The 14,825-nt window shown below is 37.3% G+C and overlaps 1 protein-coding gene across 9 annotated transcripts in view; it reads right to left on the bottom strand.

Moving 5' to 3' along the window:
- LOC115219456 (receptor-type tyrosine-protein phosphatase T-like) overlaps positions 1–14,825 on the bottom strand; it is a 110,801-nt gene that overhangs the window by 51,532 nt on the left and 44,444 nt on the right. For 5 of the 9 annotated variants that reach the window (XM_036509124.1, XM_036509127.1, XM_036509128.1 and 2 more), the window contains 6 exons: positions 14,239–14,367; positions 13,843–13,977; positions 11,430–11,558; positions 11,034–11,168; positions 1,352–1,480; positions 965–1,099 (listed from right to left, as the gene is read on the bottom strand). In XM_036509124.1, the coding sequence (XP_036365017.1) occupies positions 965–1,099; positions 1,352–1,480; positions 11,034–11,168; positions 11,430–11,558; positions 13,843–13,977; positions 14,239–14,367 (792 nt within the window). The remainder of the gene's footprint in view (positions 1–964; positions 1,100–1,351; positions 1,481–11,033; positions 11,169–11,429; positions 11,559–13,842; positions 13,978–14,238; positions 14,368–14,825) is intronic. The other 4 variants (XM_036509129.1, XM_036509131.1, XM_036509130.1 and 1 more) reach the window with 4 other exon arrangements.

Raw genomic sequence — 14,825 nt, 5'->3', positions numbered from 1 at the left:
GTGTGGGGGAGATGCCTGTAATATTTGTATCTCCTTTTTATATATGTTCGTGTAATGCACGCCCGAAAAATACATAAACCACACCCACACACGGACACACATAGAACCCCTGAAAATACAACACACTCAAACACACACACACACACATACATATGCACCTTCACACACTCATACGGTTGCACAGACACACACATACACAACATGCGGACAAGTATAACAACACAAACATACTCTGACAGAGACACACATATTCACGTACACGCACATAACATCACCACCAACACAACACACACAAACATACACTCGAACACACACAGACGCACACATACATGAAAAAAATACATACACACATGCGCACACACAGTACCCTGACAAATACAAATCACACATACACACGCACAAACGTTCACACATATACACGCACCATCCTGCTAAATATAAACGACACACATATACACAGACCCATACACACTACACACTAAACTCTAAGTCCAATAAAAAAACCAACACACACAAACACAAGCACATATATATACACACACACACACACACACACACACGCACACATTCACTCACACCGTTTTGAACTCTAAACCCAGTCCTCTTTTTAAATCATCTAATTAGACGCTTCTGCACTGAAGGACGCACCACAACTAGTCAATAAGATTCGCACCCGAGTGGGATGGATGCAGAAATTGTTTTCCATTTTCCGCCTCTGTGATTTGTTTTATATTCAACGTACACTGATAAATTCCTGAAGAAGATCCAGCGACAATTGTATAATTACCGTAGATGACGTCAGGTAGCTATAGACATCGAACGTACTTTATCGGTATACTACTTGAAATATACCCAACACTGATATACTAATATCTGCTTCCCTTGCTTTATGCATCTCGTAAAGAAATATATGTGGTGATGGAAACATATTTTTTACAAAATATAATATAGATTTAAATTATACCTTCTTGACAATCGAAGCCTAAATATCCATCAGAACATCCACCTTCACATGATCCATTTACTCTGTTGCAGCTTTCGTTGTCGATACAATGACATGTTCGTTTACAATTTCGCCCAAATCTACCAACTTCACATTCTGAAAATATTAATATAAGCAAATTGAATTATATATTATTAGCTACATATAATAAAGGCCATGATTGCAATAACAGATTTAACTGAGATATCAATGATGTTCCTTCTACAGTATGCCCGTTGCTAAGAAAGAAGATTTTTGCTGTGATTAACATATTATCTTATGATAAAGAAGAAAGTTAACTACGTTTAGAAACACTAAATCAAATATAGAGAATTTTGAAATAATTGGGGAAAGTGTATTAAAAATAACCTTTTTGGCATTTGAATCCGGTGTATCCATTATCGCATTCACCTGGGCACGATCCGTTTATGCGGTTACATGCTACGGAACAATGACAGGACTCATTGCAATTGTGACCAAAGCTACCATTGGGACATTCTGAAATAAAAAAAGATGTTACAAATGACTTGCTATTACAAGAGTTTTATGATAAAGTATATTTCACTTTATATACCAGATACTGTAATTACTTTTAGAGTTACAAAGACCGGATATGGTTAAATATTTATTTAATATAGCATTGTATTTCTACTTTGGGCAGTATTAAAGTTACTGTAGGGAATATTATAGTGAAAATATAAGTTTTGATGTTAATATGATCAAACTAAGCTTATAGAACAAACAAATGCAAGGTCATCCGCATAACAATTCATAATTCGAACATTTAATCATAGAATATACATATAAACATCCCGCAAGATGGAACATAATTCATCTGTACAAGCATATAAGCATATAAGAAAGTGCGAGAAAAAAGTTCATCATGATTCAGAAAAAAAAATTTTTTTAAAAAAACATTACAACACCTAGAAAATAAAAATATAATATAAAGTAATATATAAAAATATATAGGTATATAAAAATAGTATCTTATGATAAAGAAGAAAGTTAACTACGTTTAGAAACACTAAATCAAATATAGAGAATTTTGAAATAATTGGGGAAAGTGTATTAAAAATAACCTTTTTGGCATTTGAATCCGGTGTATCCATTATCGCATTCACCTGGGCACGATCCGTTTATGGTGAAATATAACATATAAGAAGTTATAAAGAATTATGAGCAGGCAAATGGCTTTCGCACAAGCTTTAACCGCAATACATCAGTAAGTCTCTTTCATTATTTAACGAAAACATCTATAGATCCTTTCTACCCTAGGTACAAGCCCTGGATTTTTATGGAGGGAGGAGGGGGCAACTGATCACATCAACCTCAGTACTTGATTGGTACATAATTCACCGAATCCCGAGAGGATGTAAAGAAAAGCCCAATTGCCAACGATCTTGCCGGCAGGCAGTCTTATTAACAAACTGAAATATATCGAAAAATTATTAGCACAACTCGCTTTTGTATTGATATACATTAGACAAGTGCACCCATTGCATGGAATCGAATTGAACTTCATCTCAAAATTTCAAAAAACTCAGTAGAACATTTGGTCCAGTCACCGTTCCTAAAAGATGATAGCGGTTCGCTTCCCTACCTGCAATATATATCGGGGACAGTTTGCATCATCAGTTTGCTGAAGCGGCTTCTGCTGGGATTAAAAACGGAAGCAACATCGGCCCCTATGTAACAGCTATATTGCAATGGCGATAAACATTACTTCTCAGTATAGTTTCTAATTTCATCTCTTCTAAAGATTTTCTAACTTACTACGTTGCTTCTTGCAAGATTGTTGACAGGCCGTCACTTATGCTTTCTGTATATGGTAAGCTGCAGTGGATTACATCTATCTCTAGCGGATGAGTGTCCACTACTGAGGATCGGCACACATAACTCGGAATCATAAAGTCCGGTGATGTCGGCATTGTCACAAGAATATTGCAGGGGTTCTCTCTCCAGCTTGCAATATATATCGGGTGCAGGTTTCCTCGGTAACCAGCTGGAGGAGGTTCCTCCTGGGGGTTAGAATGATCGTAACATCGGTTCCTACGGAACAATCATTTTGATTGGTCGATAAACATTACTTCCTAAAATTAAAAAAAATTTTTCCATAACTCAATGGAAGCATTAACCTAATGAACCAGATACAACACGATAGCATGTTAAAATACTTATAACTGTTTCGTACAAGATATCCATTGATTCGTAATGTTATTCATGTTATTCATTTACAAAATGTCCATGAGGACAACATAATATTACGTTGCGTTCTCCTTTTATTGTTTATCTTTTGCTTGTTTCAGTCGTTTGACTGCAGTTATGCGGGGCAACGCCTTCAATGATTCTTAGTCGAACGAATCGGACACAGTAATTTAATCTACGCCCGGTACTTATTCTATCGGATTCTGTCACCGAAAAGCTACAGTTCCCAAAATTCCTGCAGAGCTTAAGGACCACTTTGAGAACCCTGTTTCCACAAAAACTGTTCGCCGGGAGCTGCACAAAACCGGATTTCACGGGAGGGCTACAATCAGAAAACCACTACTTTCAAAAACAATCGTCGCAATGCGTTTAGAGTGGAGTAAAAAACTCCAGAATTGGTGCCTAGAGCATCCTTTACCTTATTTCCGCCCACCGGTAAAGTATACGTGTGGAGAGAGCCAAAGGAAGCAAGGAGCATTTGACCCAGACTGCCTTCTTCCAACTGTTAAATATGGAGGAGGATCTGTGATGATCTGGGGTGGGGATGCATCTTGGAAATTCCCCGGCCCATTTGTTTCCCTTCATGGCAGAATTAACCGTGAAGGCTATTTAAGAATTTTATCTAATCAAAGTCATCCTATGGTTGCGCAGCTGCTTCCTGAGAGAAACGCAATCTTTCAGAATGATAATGCACCAATTCACGCAGCTAAAGTTGTTACTGAATGGCAGGAAAAACATTCTAGTGAAGTTGAACTGTTCATCGGGTCACCACAGTCCCAAGATCTCAATATTATTGAGCATTTATTGTGCATTTTATAAAAACACGCAAAGAGTCAATATCCTCCACCTTATCGATATCATCACTACAAGAAATGAAGATTGTTTTAACCGAGGAATGGACAAAAAGTCCTTTGGAAACAATTCAAACTTTGTACGAGTCCATACCTCGTAGAATTGAAGGTGTAATTACTGCCAAAGGCGGTCCTACCCCATATTAAGATAATTTGTTTAAAATTTCCATTATTTTATCCAGCCCTGTATATATGTATACAAAGACACACACACACACACATATATATATATGAGTGTGTTACATAGGAATGTATACCTATATATACACATATATATATATATATATATAAATATATATATATATATATATATATATATATATATATATATATATATATATATATACATATATATATATATATATATATATATACATATATATATATATATATATATATATATATATATATATATATATATATATATATATATATCACCGTGATCACTGTGACCGACCAGGCTATCAGATGTTGCTACACATCGCTGGTCACAATGCGCTTCGCATTGTTTTAGCCTTCAAATGACGCCACCCCGCTGGCTAAGCGAGCAGGCCAACAGACGAAAGTCTGAGAGAAAGTTGTGGCGAAAGAGTACAGCAGGGATCGCCACCCCCACCTGCCAGAGCCTCGTGGAGCTTTAGGTGTTTTCGCTCAATAAACACTCACAAATCCCGGTCTGGGAATCGAAACTGCGATCCCACGACGCGATTTCGCTGCCCTAACCACTGGGCCATTGCGCCTCTACACACACACACACACACACACACACACACACACACACACACACACACACACACATATATATATATATATATACATACATATATGTGATGGCTTCCCCCATTTTGGCTAGTATGGCCATTGCACAAAGCTTAACTGTTACTGGTGCTGTGATCGAATGTGACTTTTTAGCCCAGCTAAAGATCTACAATGTCTTGTACAAAATTGACAACTAAAACCTTTACTGGTAATAGCCGGCTCTAGTTGTAACTGGGCTTCATGTAACTTTGTATGTCATTTAAGTCCTCCTGCCGAATTACACTATCTTCCACATGCCTGACAGATATGATTATTATGGTGTGTAACACCACCACCAGTGGCCAGGCTGTCACTCATCAGTCTCGTTCTATGACTACGAAGAGGACTCTTGAGTTCAGCTTTAGTGAGGCAGGGTCTTGCACAGACACTTCATGTCAGCATCATAGAGAGACCCTTCCCATCTGGAAATGTAACAGCGATGCCCTTCCTGACATCCCTCCTTACTTTCTCATGCGCAACTCGAGATTTCTCAAAAGTAGCTGTCCCCTCGTGCACAATCCTTCTCCAACTGCTACGATCAATAGCTATTCCCTCTCATGTGTCAGGAGAGATGCAAGCATCTCTTAAGGAAGCCTTCAGAAAGTCCTTATATGCTTTTCTATTAACGGTATCAAAGGCTTTTGTCAGATCAACAAAAACCTGATACAAATCTAGACCCTCTTCCACACACTTCTGAAGCTGTCTAGCTGAAAAGATCATATCAGCAGTGCCACATCCCACATGAAAGCCAGATTGACTTTTTGGAAGAACACAGTCTGCAACGTGTTTCAACAGACGATCCAGAAGTACCCTGCATAAAACCTTTCCTACGACAGAAAGCAAAGATATTCCCTTATAGTTATCACAATCATTCCTGTTGCCCTTTCCTTTATGCAAGACCACTATTACTGTATCTCTCCAGTCTTCAGGTATAGATTCACTAGTCCATATCTTACCAAACAAAGAGTAAAATTGCCGTAGAGGTTTCTCACCACCATGCTGTAACAACTCCGCATGTATGCCATCCATACCCGGAGATTTCCCGTTATTCATCCTTGAGACAGCCACTGCAACTTCCTCCAACTTTGGTGGTTCTGCGAGTGCTGCCTTCACGGGTAATACAGGGATGAAATAGAGAACATCCTCACTAACTACAGACTGCTGATTCAAAAGTTCATCAATGTGTTCTTGCCACCTTCGCAGAATTCCTTGTGAATCACGAAGAAGTTCTTTACCATCCCTGCTTCGAAGTGGTGTCATCAGCGAAGAACACGGTCCATAAACTTCTCGCAAGAGATCATACAACAGCTTTGTGTTATTGGAATCTGACACCACCTATATCTCATCCGCCCTCTAACTCCACCACCTATCCCTCATCTGAGAGAGCCTTTGCCTCAGTCGTGATTTTACATCCTTGATTTCCCTATGCAGCACTTCTCTTTCCTGTGGCTTTGCTGACAAATAGCGTGACAAAGTTCGTCTTTTATCAGCCAATAAATCATCTATATGTTCATTATTTTCTTTAAACCGATCTTGAGGCTTTCTTTGTATCAATCCCAGAACTTTCTTGCCTATATCATAAACTGACTTTTTAAGGGTCGGCCAATCCTCCCCAATATCTGCATCATTCATTTCCTCTCGTAAAGTTCTCTTCACACTATTATACCCGAGACGATCAACATTCAGTCTTTCAGGCAGGGTAATCCCTGCAGCCCGGATTTTATGTTTTGTGACTAATTTCCCTTTTCCACGTACTAGGCGGTGGTCAGTACAACACTCAGCTCCACGAAGAACACGAACACACTGCACAAGATGTAATCTAGAATATGCCATTCTTTAGACGCATGTGGTCTTAAACATATTCTTTTGTTGAAACATGGTATTGGTAACACACAGACGCAGCTCCTCACACATCTGCAGCAGTAGCATACCATTACTATTACACTTTCCCACCCCATGCTTTCCAGTTACAGTCCATGTGTTAAAATCCCTACCCACTCTAGCATTAAAGTCACTCAGTATGATGACTGTGCCTGCTCGAGGGATATTTCTTATAATGCCCTTCAAAGCATGGTAGAAAGAAATTTTTTTATCATCAGTATAGCACATAGTGAGCATAAACACTCACCAAGGTCACATAATTTCCTTTAACCAAGGGAATTCTCATGGACATAAGACGCTCGTTAATTCCGACTGGGAATTCTTCCAACTTGTCCACAAGAGTAGTCTTAACAGCCAATGCCACTCCAGCCTCTCCTCTAAACACCTCACTTCTCCCTTTCCAAAAGAATGTTTATTTCCCACAAGATTCTGTAAGATGACCATCTCCAGGTAATCTCGTCTCAGATAAAGCAACGATGTCAAGATCATAGCGTTAAAGCCCCTTCGCAACAAGCGCAGTCCTTCGTTCAGGACATTCAGAGGACTTGCAGCCAAGCAGTGTCCGTGCATTCCAACAGCCAATATTAAATATTCTATTTGGTTCTATCACAGTAGCATGATGACGGTCGGGTTCAGGCTGTGATGCTCTGGAGCCAGTGCCGGGCCAGAATCTTTCATCTGATGCGGTTCCACAGTCCTTACTGCTATTTATCTTTTATACTGTTTTGGTACATCATTGATTATTTGCTTTTTAAGGCTGCAGCCAGCCATTCAGTTGAGACTATAAATATATATATATAAACTTAGATAAACTTAGATATGTTTCGACCAGAGATTGGTCCAGGCCATGTCTAACTTAATAGCACCACCTGATAGGATTATTCGAATCCTGTTTAAGTCAAGTTTTGTTCAAGTAGTGAGTTCTTGTTGGGTGAGTTGTATCCAATTATGGGTGGCTTATCTGGTATTCTTTGAAGGAATCTATCCAGACTCTGTTTAAAGTTGATGGGATCCTTTTCCTCTTTGATCTCCCTCGGGACAATGTTAAATAGGGCAGAGCCTGTTGAGGAAAAGAAATTATGTTGCAGTGTACATGTATGTTGTGATCTTGAATTTGGCAGGGGACGTATAGCCCGTGGTCCAAGTCTTGGATGGACCTTGAAGCTAATGTTTAGGTCGTTTGGGCAAAGTTGGCGGTATGTTTTCCACATCGTACAAATGATGTACCGCTCACGGCGACGCTGGAGGGAGTAAAGTTTCAAGGCTTTAAGGCGATCCCAATAATCGAGAGCAGCCATGCCTTCAATTTGTTTAGTGAGAGCCCTCTGGGGTGACTCAATTCTGGAGATGTTTTGTCTTGTGTGAGGAGACCACAGTGGGCAGCAGTATTCAAGGTGTGGCCGTACAAAGGAGGAAAAAAGTGGTATGATGACACCTTGTTCTCTGGACCGGAAAGTTCTTCAGATCCAGGAACTCATCCTACGAGCTATATCAACCTTCTTGTTGATGTGTGCACTCCAACTGAGATCGTTATCAACAATTACACCCAGGTGTCTGATATTGTTAGAGGCTGTGAGCGGTTCCCCTGAAGGAAGAGTGTATGGTTGTTTTAGTGAGGAATTTCTTCCAAAATGCATCAGCTCAAATTTTCCCTCATTCAGTTGCATTTTGTTTCTGTCTGCCCATTGACTCACAGCATATAGATCAGACTGGAGTTGAGTTCGGTCTGCTTCTTCATTGACGATTTGCTGGAGCTTAGTGTCATCAGCGAATATTTTCACTTTGCAGTGATGTACGACACTGGAAAGGTCGTTTACGTAAATTATGAAGAGTAGCGGGCCGAAAACAGTTCCCTGGGGAACACCGCTGGTGACTTTTGCTGGGTTTGAGTGGACTCCATCAACTACAACATGTGTTTTATTCGCCAGGAAATACTTAATCCAGTGTAGAACTTTTCCACGGATTCCAACATTTGCCAATTTCGAGAGTAGGATGTTATGGTCTACCCTGTCGAACGCTTTACTGAAGTCAAGATATATGACGTCAGAGTTCGAACCTGTTCCCAAGGCTTTGAGTACATCTTCAATGTGGTGTAAGAGCTGTGTTAGACAGTCCTTGCCACAGCGAAAGCCATGCTGATTTGAATTTAGGAGTTTGTGGGTCTCCAGGAAGTCAGCTATCCTTGATCTTAACACTCTTTCAAACACTTTAATGATGTGGGAGGTGAGTGAGATTGGGTGATAGTTGACTGCGAGGGATCTGTTTCCCTGTTTGAAAACCGGGATGACCGACTGGGATAGAAACTGTTTCGGTATATAACCTGCGTCTAACGAGTTTCTCCAGAGGTTGGTCAGAGGGACTGCAAGTTGATATCTACATTCCTTCAGGAGACTAGCGGGAAATCTATCAGGGCCTACAGCAGAGTAATGTTTGACCTCATTTATTGCTGCTACGATGTCGGTGGCAGTGAAGGTTATGTCTGCGATTTTGTGTTGGGAGTCAACTTCGTTCGTTTCCCTCACGTCAGTATCAGTGGGAACACTGAAGACAGAGCAGTATTGTTTCTGCAGTATTTCTGCCATTTCTTTAGCATCATGTTGGGGAATGCCGTTATCATCAATCAATGGCCCAATGGGTGAGACAGTGGTTCTATGCTTATTTGCATAAGAATAGAACACTTTTGGGTTCTGTTTGATGTTTTTGATTACCCATTGTTCCTCCACAGCTCTTTGATTTTCAATGGAGGTTTTCATGTTAGTCTGCAGATGAAGTTTTTCCAGCTCTAGTCTTTTCATTGTTATTGAATGTGGATGTTGTGTGTGGGAATATTTTAATTGGTTGATTTTTTTTGTTGAGTCTTTTGATGCGCCTGATGAGTGTTTTTTTCTTTTTAGGGAGCCGGTTTCTGTTTGTGTTAGTAGATTTCTTGGGAGCGTGTTTAGAGCATGTATAGGTGACAATGTTTTCAAAGTGCTGCCACGCGGTCTCAATATGAGGGGAATTGAGAGTAAAAGACCAGTCGATGGAAGACAGATCCTTTCTGATTGTTCCCCAGTCCGCTTTGTGGAAGTTTATGTTGTCAAATGGGTGCCATGGAGTGGGATTGGCTGGTTTGGTTTTTATATGTCGGGAATTAAGATTGCAGAGTACCATGTCGTGGTCTGAGAGGAGAGTTTTTTCGAATGAAATGCTGTGAACGTAGCTAGAGTGATTGGTCAATACCAGATCCAAGATCGTTTTATACTGTCTCGTTGGTTCAAGCACTAGCTGAGTCAGGAAATACTCATCCATCAGATTAGAGAGCAGTTCAGCTGCTGCCCTATCTGATGTAGAGCACTTGCCTAACTTCGGAGTATTTGTGGGCCAGTTCACATGAGGGAGGTTAAAATCACCCATCACTAGTATGTTTCCGGAGTGGTACTTCCGAAGGAAGGACTTGACTTTGCTAAGGCACTCTTCAAAGTACTTTAGAGGTACCTGGGGAGGCCTGTAAAGACCAACAATGGTTATGTCCTTGGCTTTGTTGTATAGTGATACCGATTCACAGTAGCCATTGGAAAATGTGTCCTTGGCATCAAGTGAAAAGGAGTCATGGATAAAGATGGCTGTCCCTCCCTTATTTCGGTCTGTGCGATCCGCACGAACAATGGTGAAATCTTTTATTTTCACCTCTGCGTCCATATGGGTGTTGTTCAGGTGAGTCTCGGTAAGGATAAAGAAAGGGAAGCAATGTGCCATTTCGGCAAGCCAACTCTCTATATATGGGATCTTCCATTTTGGGGCAATAATTGATGGGTTGATGCCACGTACATTTAACAGGAATGTCGAGGTAAGGGAAGTTGGTAATAGGGAGAGTTTAGGAGAAAGAACAAAAGCCAAAGACAAGTGGTGTACAAAACAAACAGATGTATTAGTATAACGCTCAGGAATAGAAAAAGTATTTTACGTTTCAGGTCTATATATATATATATATATATATATATATATATATATATATATATATACATATAGATATATGTATATACATATATACATCTATATACAAGTATATACATATATATACAAGTATATACGTATATATACAAGTATATACATAAATACGTATACGTACATCCATACATATATACAGTATACATAAAAACGCATGCAACCCACATATCTCAAAATGAATGCACGAAAATATATTGGTTATAAACCTGTATAGTCCCCGTCCCAATTACCACGTTAATGAGATAAAAGGAAAGATAAAGTAAGAATCTAATGCAGAGATTTAAACATATTTTTATGAAATGTATCATAGTTTCATATTATACTTTTTTGACAAAAGGATCCTGTATATCCAGCAGAACATCCATCTGAGCATTTTCCAGTTATTCTGTCGCACTTTTTGTTGTTTATACAATGACATGTTCCTGTACAATTGCTACCAAATCTACCAACTTCACATTCTGAAAATATTAATATAAAACACAATAGATTAGATATTATTAGCTCCACACAATAAAAGTTATGGCTGTAAGAGTTCTCTTCTACAAATATATGTGAGATATCAAAGACACGCCTTTTTATTACCTTATCTTAAAGCATAACTCATGAGTTAACATTGAAGTAGTTTTTGATGATAAATAAGAAAGTTGATTTACGCTAAGAAGCACTAAATCAAATGTAGAGAATTTTAAAATATTGGAATAAAAGGTGTTGGAAATAACCTTTTTGGCAGTTGTACCCGGTGTATCCTGCTTCACACACTCCTGGACATAATCCATTTATGTGGTTACATGTTTCGGAACAATGACAGAACTTTGTACATTCGGGACCAAATCTGCCGCTGAGACATTCTGAAATAATAAAATAAAAACGTTGGGTATGAATTGCTATTATAAGAATTATATGGTATAGTATAGACGACTTAATATGCTAGATATTATTTTTTCTTTTAGCATTACAGACACTAGATAGAGGTAAATATATAGTTGATTCCTCATTGTATTTCAACGTGGATCAATGAAATGTCACTATAGATAATAAGATGAAATTATTCGCGTTAAATGAAATCCGATGAAATATCAAATATTGATAATTATAGGGAATCACGAGAAGACAAAGGACTTCTTTCAGCAACTTTTGCATACGTCGCCTCCCTATACCAGAAATGGTGTTCAATGGTGATAGAGTTATTAATGAATGAAAGTTTGGTAAGAAGATTGCTTCCCAACCATATGGATCCGGGTTCAGTCCCACTGCATGGCAGGTTGTGTATACGTCTCCTATTATAGTGTCGGGTCGACCAAAGCCTTGGTAGTGAATTTGGTAGGCAGAAACTGAAAGAAGGCAGTCGAATACATGCATGCACACACACCTAATTATATATGTACTTACATAAGTAAATATATATATATATATATATATATATATATATATATATATATATATATATATATATATATACAGATATATGAATAAATAAATGGAGTTTAACGCAGGTGTAATCAAATATTTTTACTTTCGACACATGTTTCGAAAATTCCACTGATACTATTCAAAAGAATAAATGGTATAAACAATGCAATCTTCTCATCAGGAAAGTGAAAAACACGAACCTCGTCAAGAAGACATTTTAGCAAAAAATGATGGATTTGTATAGCGATTGACAGAACGCTATTAATATTGTTTAAAAAAAACGTTATATGATATAATGTCATAAGTAGCTAACAGAAAGAGTAGGGATATTAACAGTGAGTGTTAAATATAAAGGAAATTAAAGTTTAAATTATATATAACGATAGAGACTATATATATGCACTAAATGTATGTTTTTGCCAATGCTTACAACTGTATGCTCGCTCTATAACTGTGTTTACTAGAGTATTTTTAGAAAAAATAATGAAAACAAGGTAAAAATAATGTTAACAAGGTAAAAATACACTCATCTATTTATATACATATATATATAATTAAATAAGGGTAGAAATTGATATTAATCAATTAAAACCAGTGGCCTGGCATATTTTAAAGAATCCGAAGATTAGACATTTTTTTCATACAAAATTTAGACGACTGGCCACTAAAGCTGGACAGCCTATACGCTAGATATAGACGTCAAAATCGTCATTTTCCACGAAGAATGTGTTCTCAAGATTAAACTCAGCAAAAAACCAAAGTGTAAAAATAAGCAAGACAAATGAAAATATACGAAATAAAAAACGATTACATATGTACTAATTACTTTCAATTGTTAAAATTTTTGTATATGGATACGCAAACATCTGGAACATCATCAGCATAGTCTGTCGTTTACAAAACACAATTTCCAGAACTAGATACAGAACGCTCAACCGAAATCCAGCATGCATAATGTTCTACAAATTATATTTTTTTAGTATCTTTCAAAAATCATCGTTGAAGAATGGACAATATTTCCTTTGGAAACAATGCAAATCTTGTACAAGTTCATACCTTGTAGAATTGAAGCTGTAATTACTGCCAAAGTCCTTCTTACCCCATTTTATGATAATTTGTTTAAAATTTCACAGTGTTTCCATTATTTTGTCCAACCCCTCTATTTATCTATACACACACACACACACATACATATATATATATATATATATATATGTGTGTGTGTGTGTGTGTGTGTGTGTGTGTGTGTGAGCTATATATATGTGTGTATTACATAGATATCTATGTATATACATATTATATACATACACACACACACACACATATATATATAGACATATATATATAAGCATTAATACATATACATATTTGTATATACATACATATATATTATATGTATATACATACATATACATATATATATGTGTATATATATATATATACATGCACACACACACACGCATATATATATATATACATAAATACATATATATATATATATACGTATATACAGCATACATAAGAAGGCATGCAACCCACATATCTCAATATGAATTCACGAAGTATTTAATGAATGTAAGTTTGGTAAATATATTGGTTATAAACCTGTTTAGTCCCCGTCTCCATTACCACGTTTATGAAATAAAAGAAACGATAAAGTAAGAATCAGATGCAGATATTAAAACATATCTTTATGAAATATGTTATAGTTTCATATCATACTTTGTTGACAAAAGGTGCCTCTATATCCAGCAGAACATCCATCTGAGCATGTTCCATTTCTTCTGTCGCACTTTTTGTTGTTTATACAATGACATGTCCCTCTACAATTGCTACCAAATCTACCATCTTTACATTCTGAAAGTATTAATACAAAACACAATAGGTTAGATATTATTAGCTCCATACAATAAAAGTTATGGCTGTAAGAGTTCTCTTCTACAAATATATGTGAGATATCAATGATACGCTTTTTTATTTTCTTATCTTAAAGCATAACTCATGAGTTAACATTGAAGTAGTCTTTGATGATAAATAAGAAAGTTGATTTACGCTAAGAAACACTAAATCAAATGTAGAGAATTTTAAAATGTTGGAATAAAAAGAATTGGAAATAACCTTCTTGGCAGTTGGATCCGGTGTATCCTGCATGACAGTCACCTGGACACGATCCATTTATGTGGTTACATGTTAGGGAACAATGGCAGGACTTTGTGCAATTGCGACCAAAATTACCGCTGATACATTCTGAAATGATAAAATAAAAACGTTGGGTATGAATTGCTATTATAAGACATAGTTTTATGACATAGTATGGATGACTTAATATGCTAGATATTGTTATATATTTTAGCATTACAGACACTAGATAGAGATGAGTATATACTTGATTCCTCATTGTATTTCAAAGTGGATCAATGAAATGTAACCACAGAGAATAGGATGAAAGTATTCGCGTAAAATAAAATTCGATGAAATATCAAATATAGATAATTATAGAGAATCACGAGCAGACAAAGGACTTCCTTCAGCATCTTTTGCATACGTCGCCTCCCTATATCAGAAATGGTGTTCAATGGTGATAGAGATATTAATGAATGAAAGTTTGGTAAGAAGCTTGCTTTCCAACCATATGGATCCGGTTTCAATCCCACTGCATGGCACGTTGTGCATGTCTTCTATTATAGCGTCGGGTTGTCCAACGC

This window comes from Octopus sinensis, linkage group LG14 (genome assembly GCF_006345805.1).
Source record: "Octopus sinensis linkage group LG14, ASM634580v1, whole genome shotgun sequence".
Taxonomy (NCBI): domain Eukaryota; kingdom Metazoa; phylum Mollusca; class Cephalopoda; order Octopoda; family Octopodidae; genus Octopus; species Octopus sinensis.
Note: the sequence above shows the minus strand (reverse complement) of the source record. Positions and strands in the feature narration are given on the sequence as shown.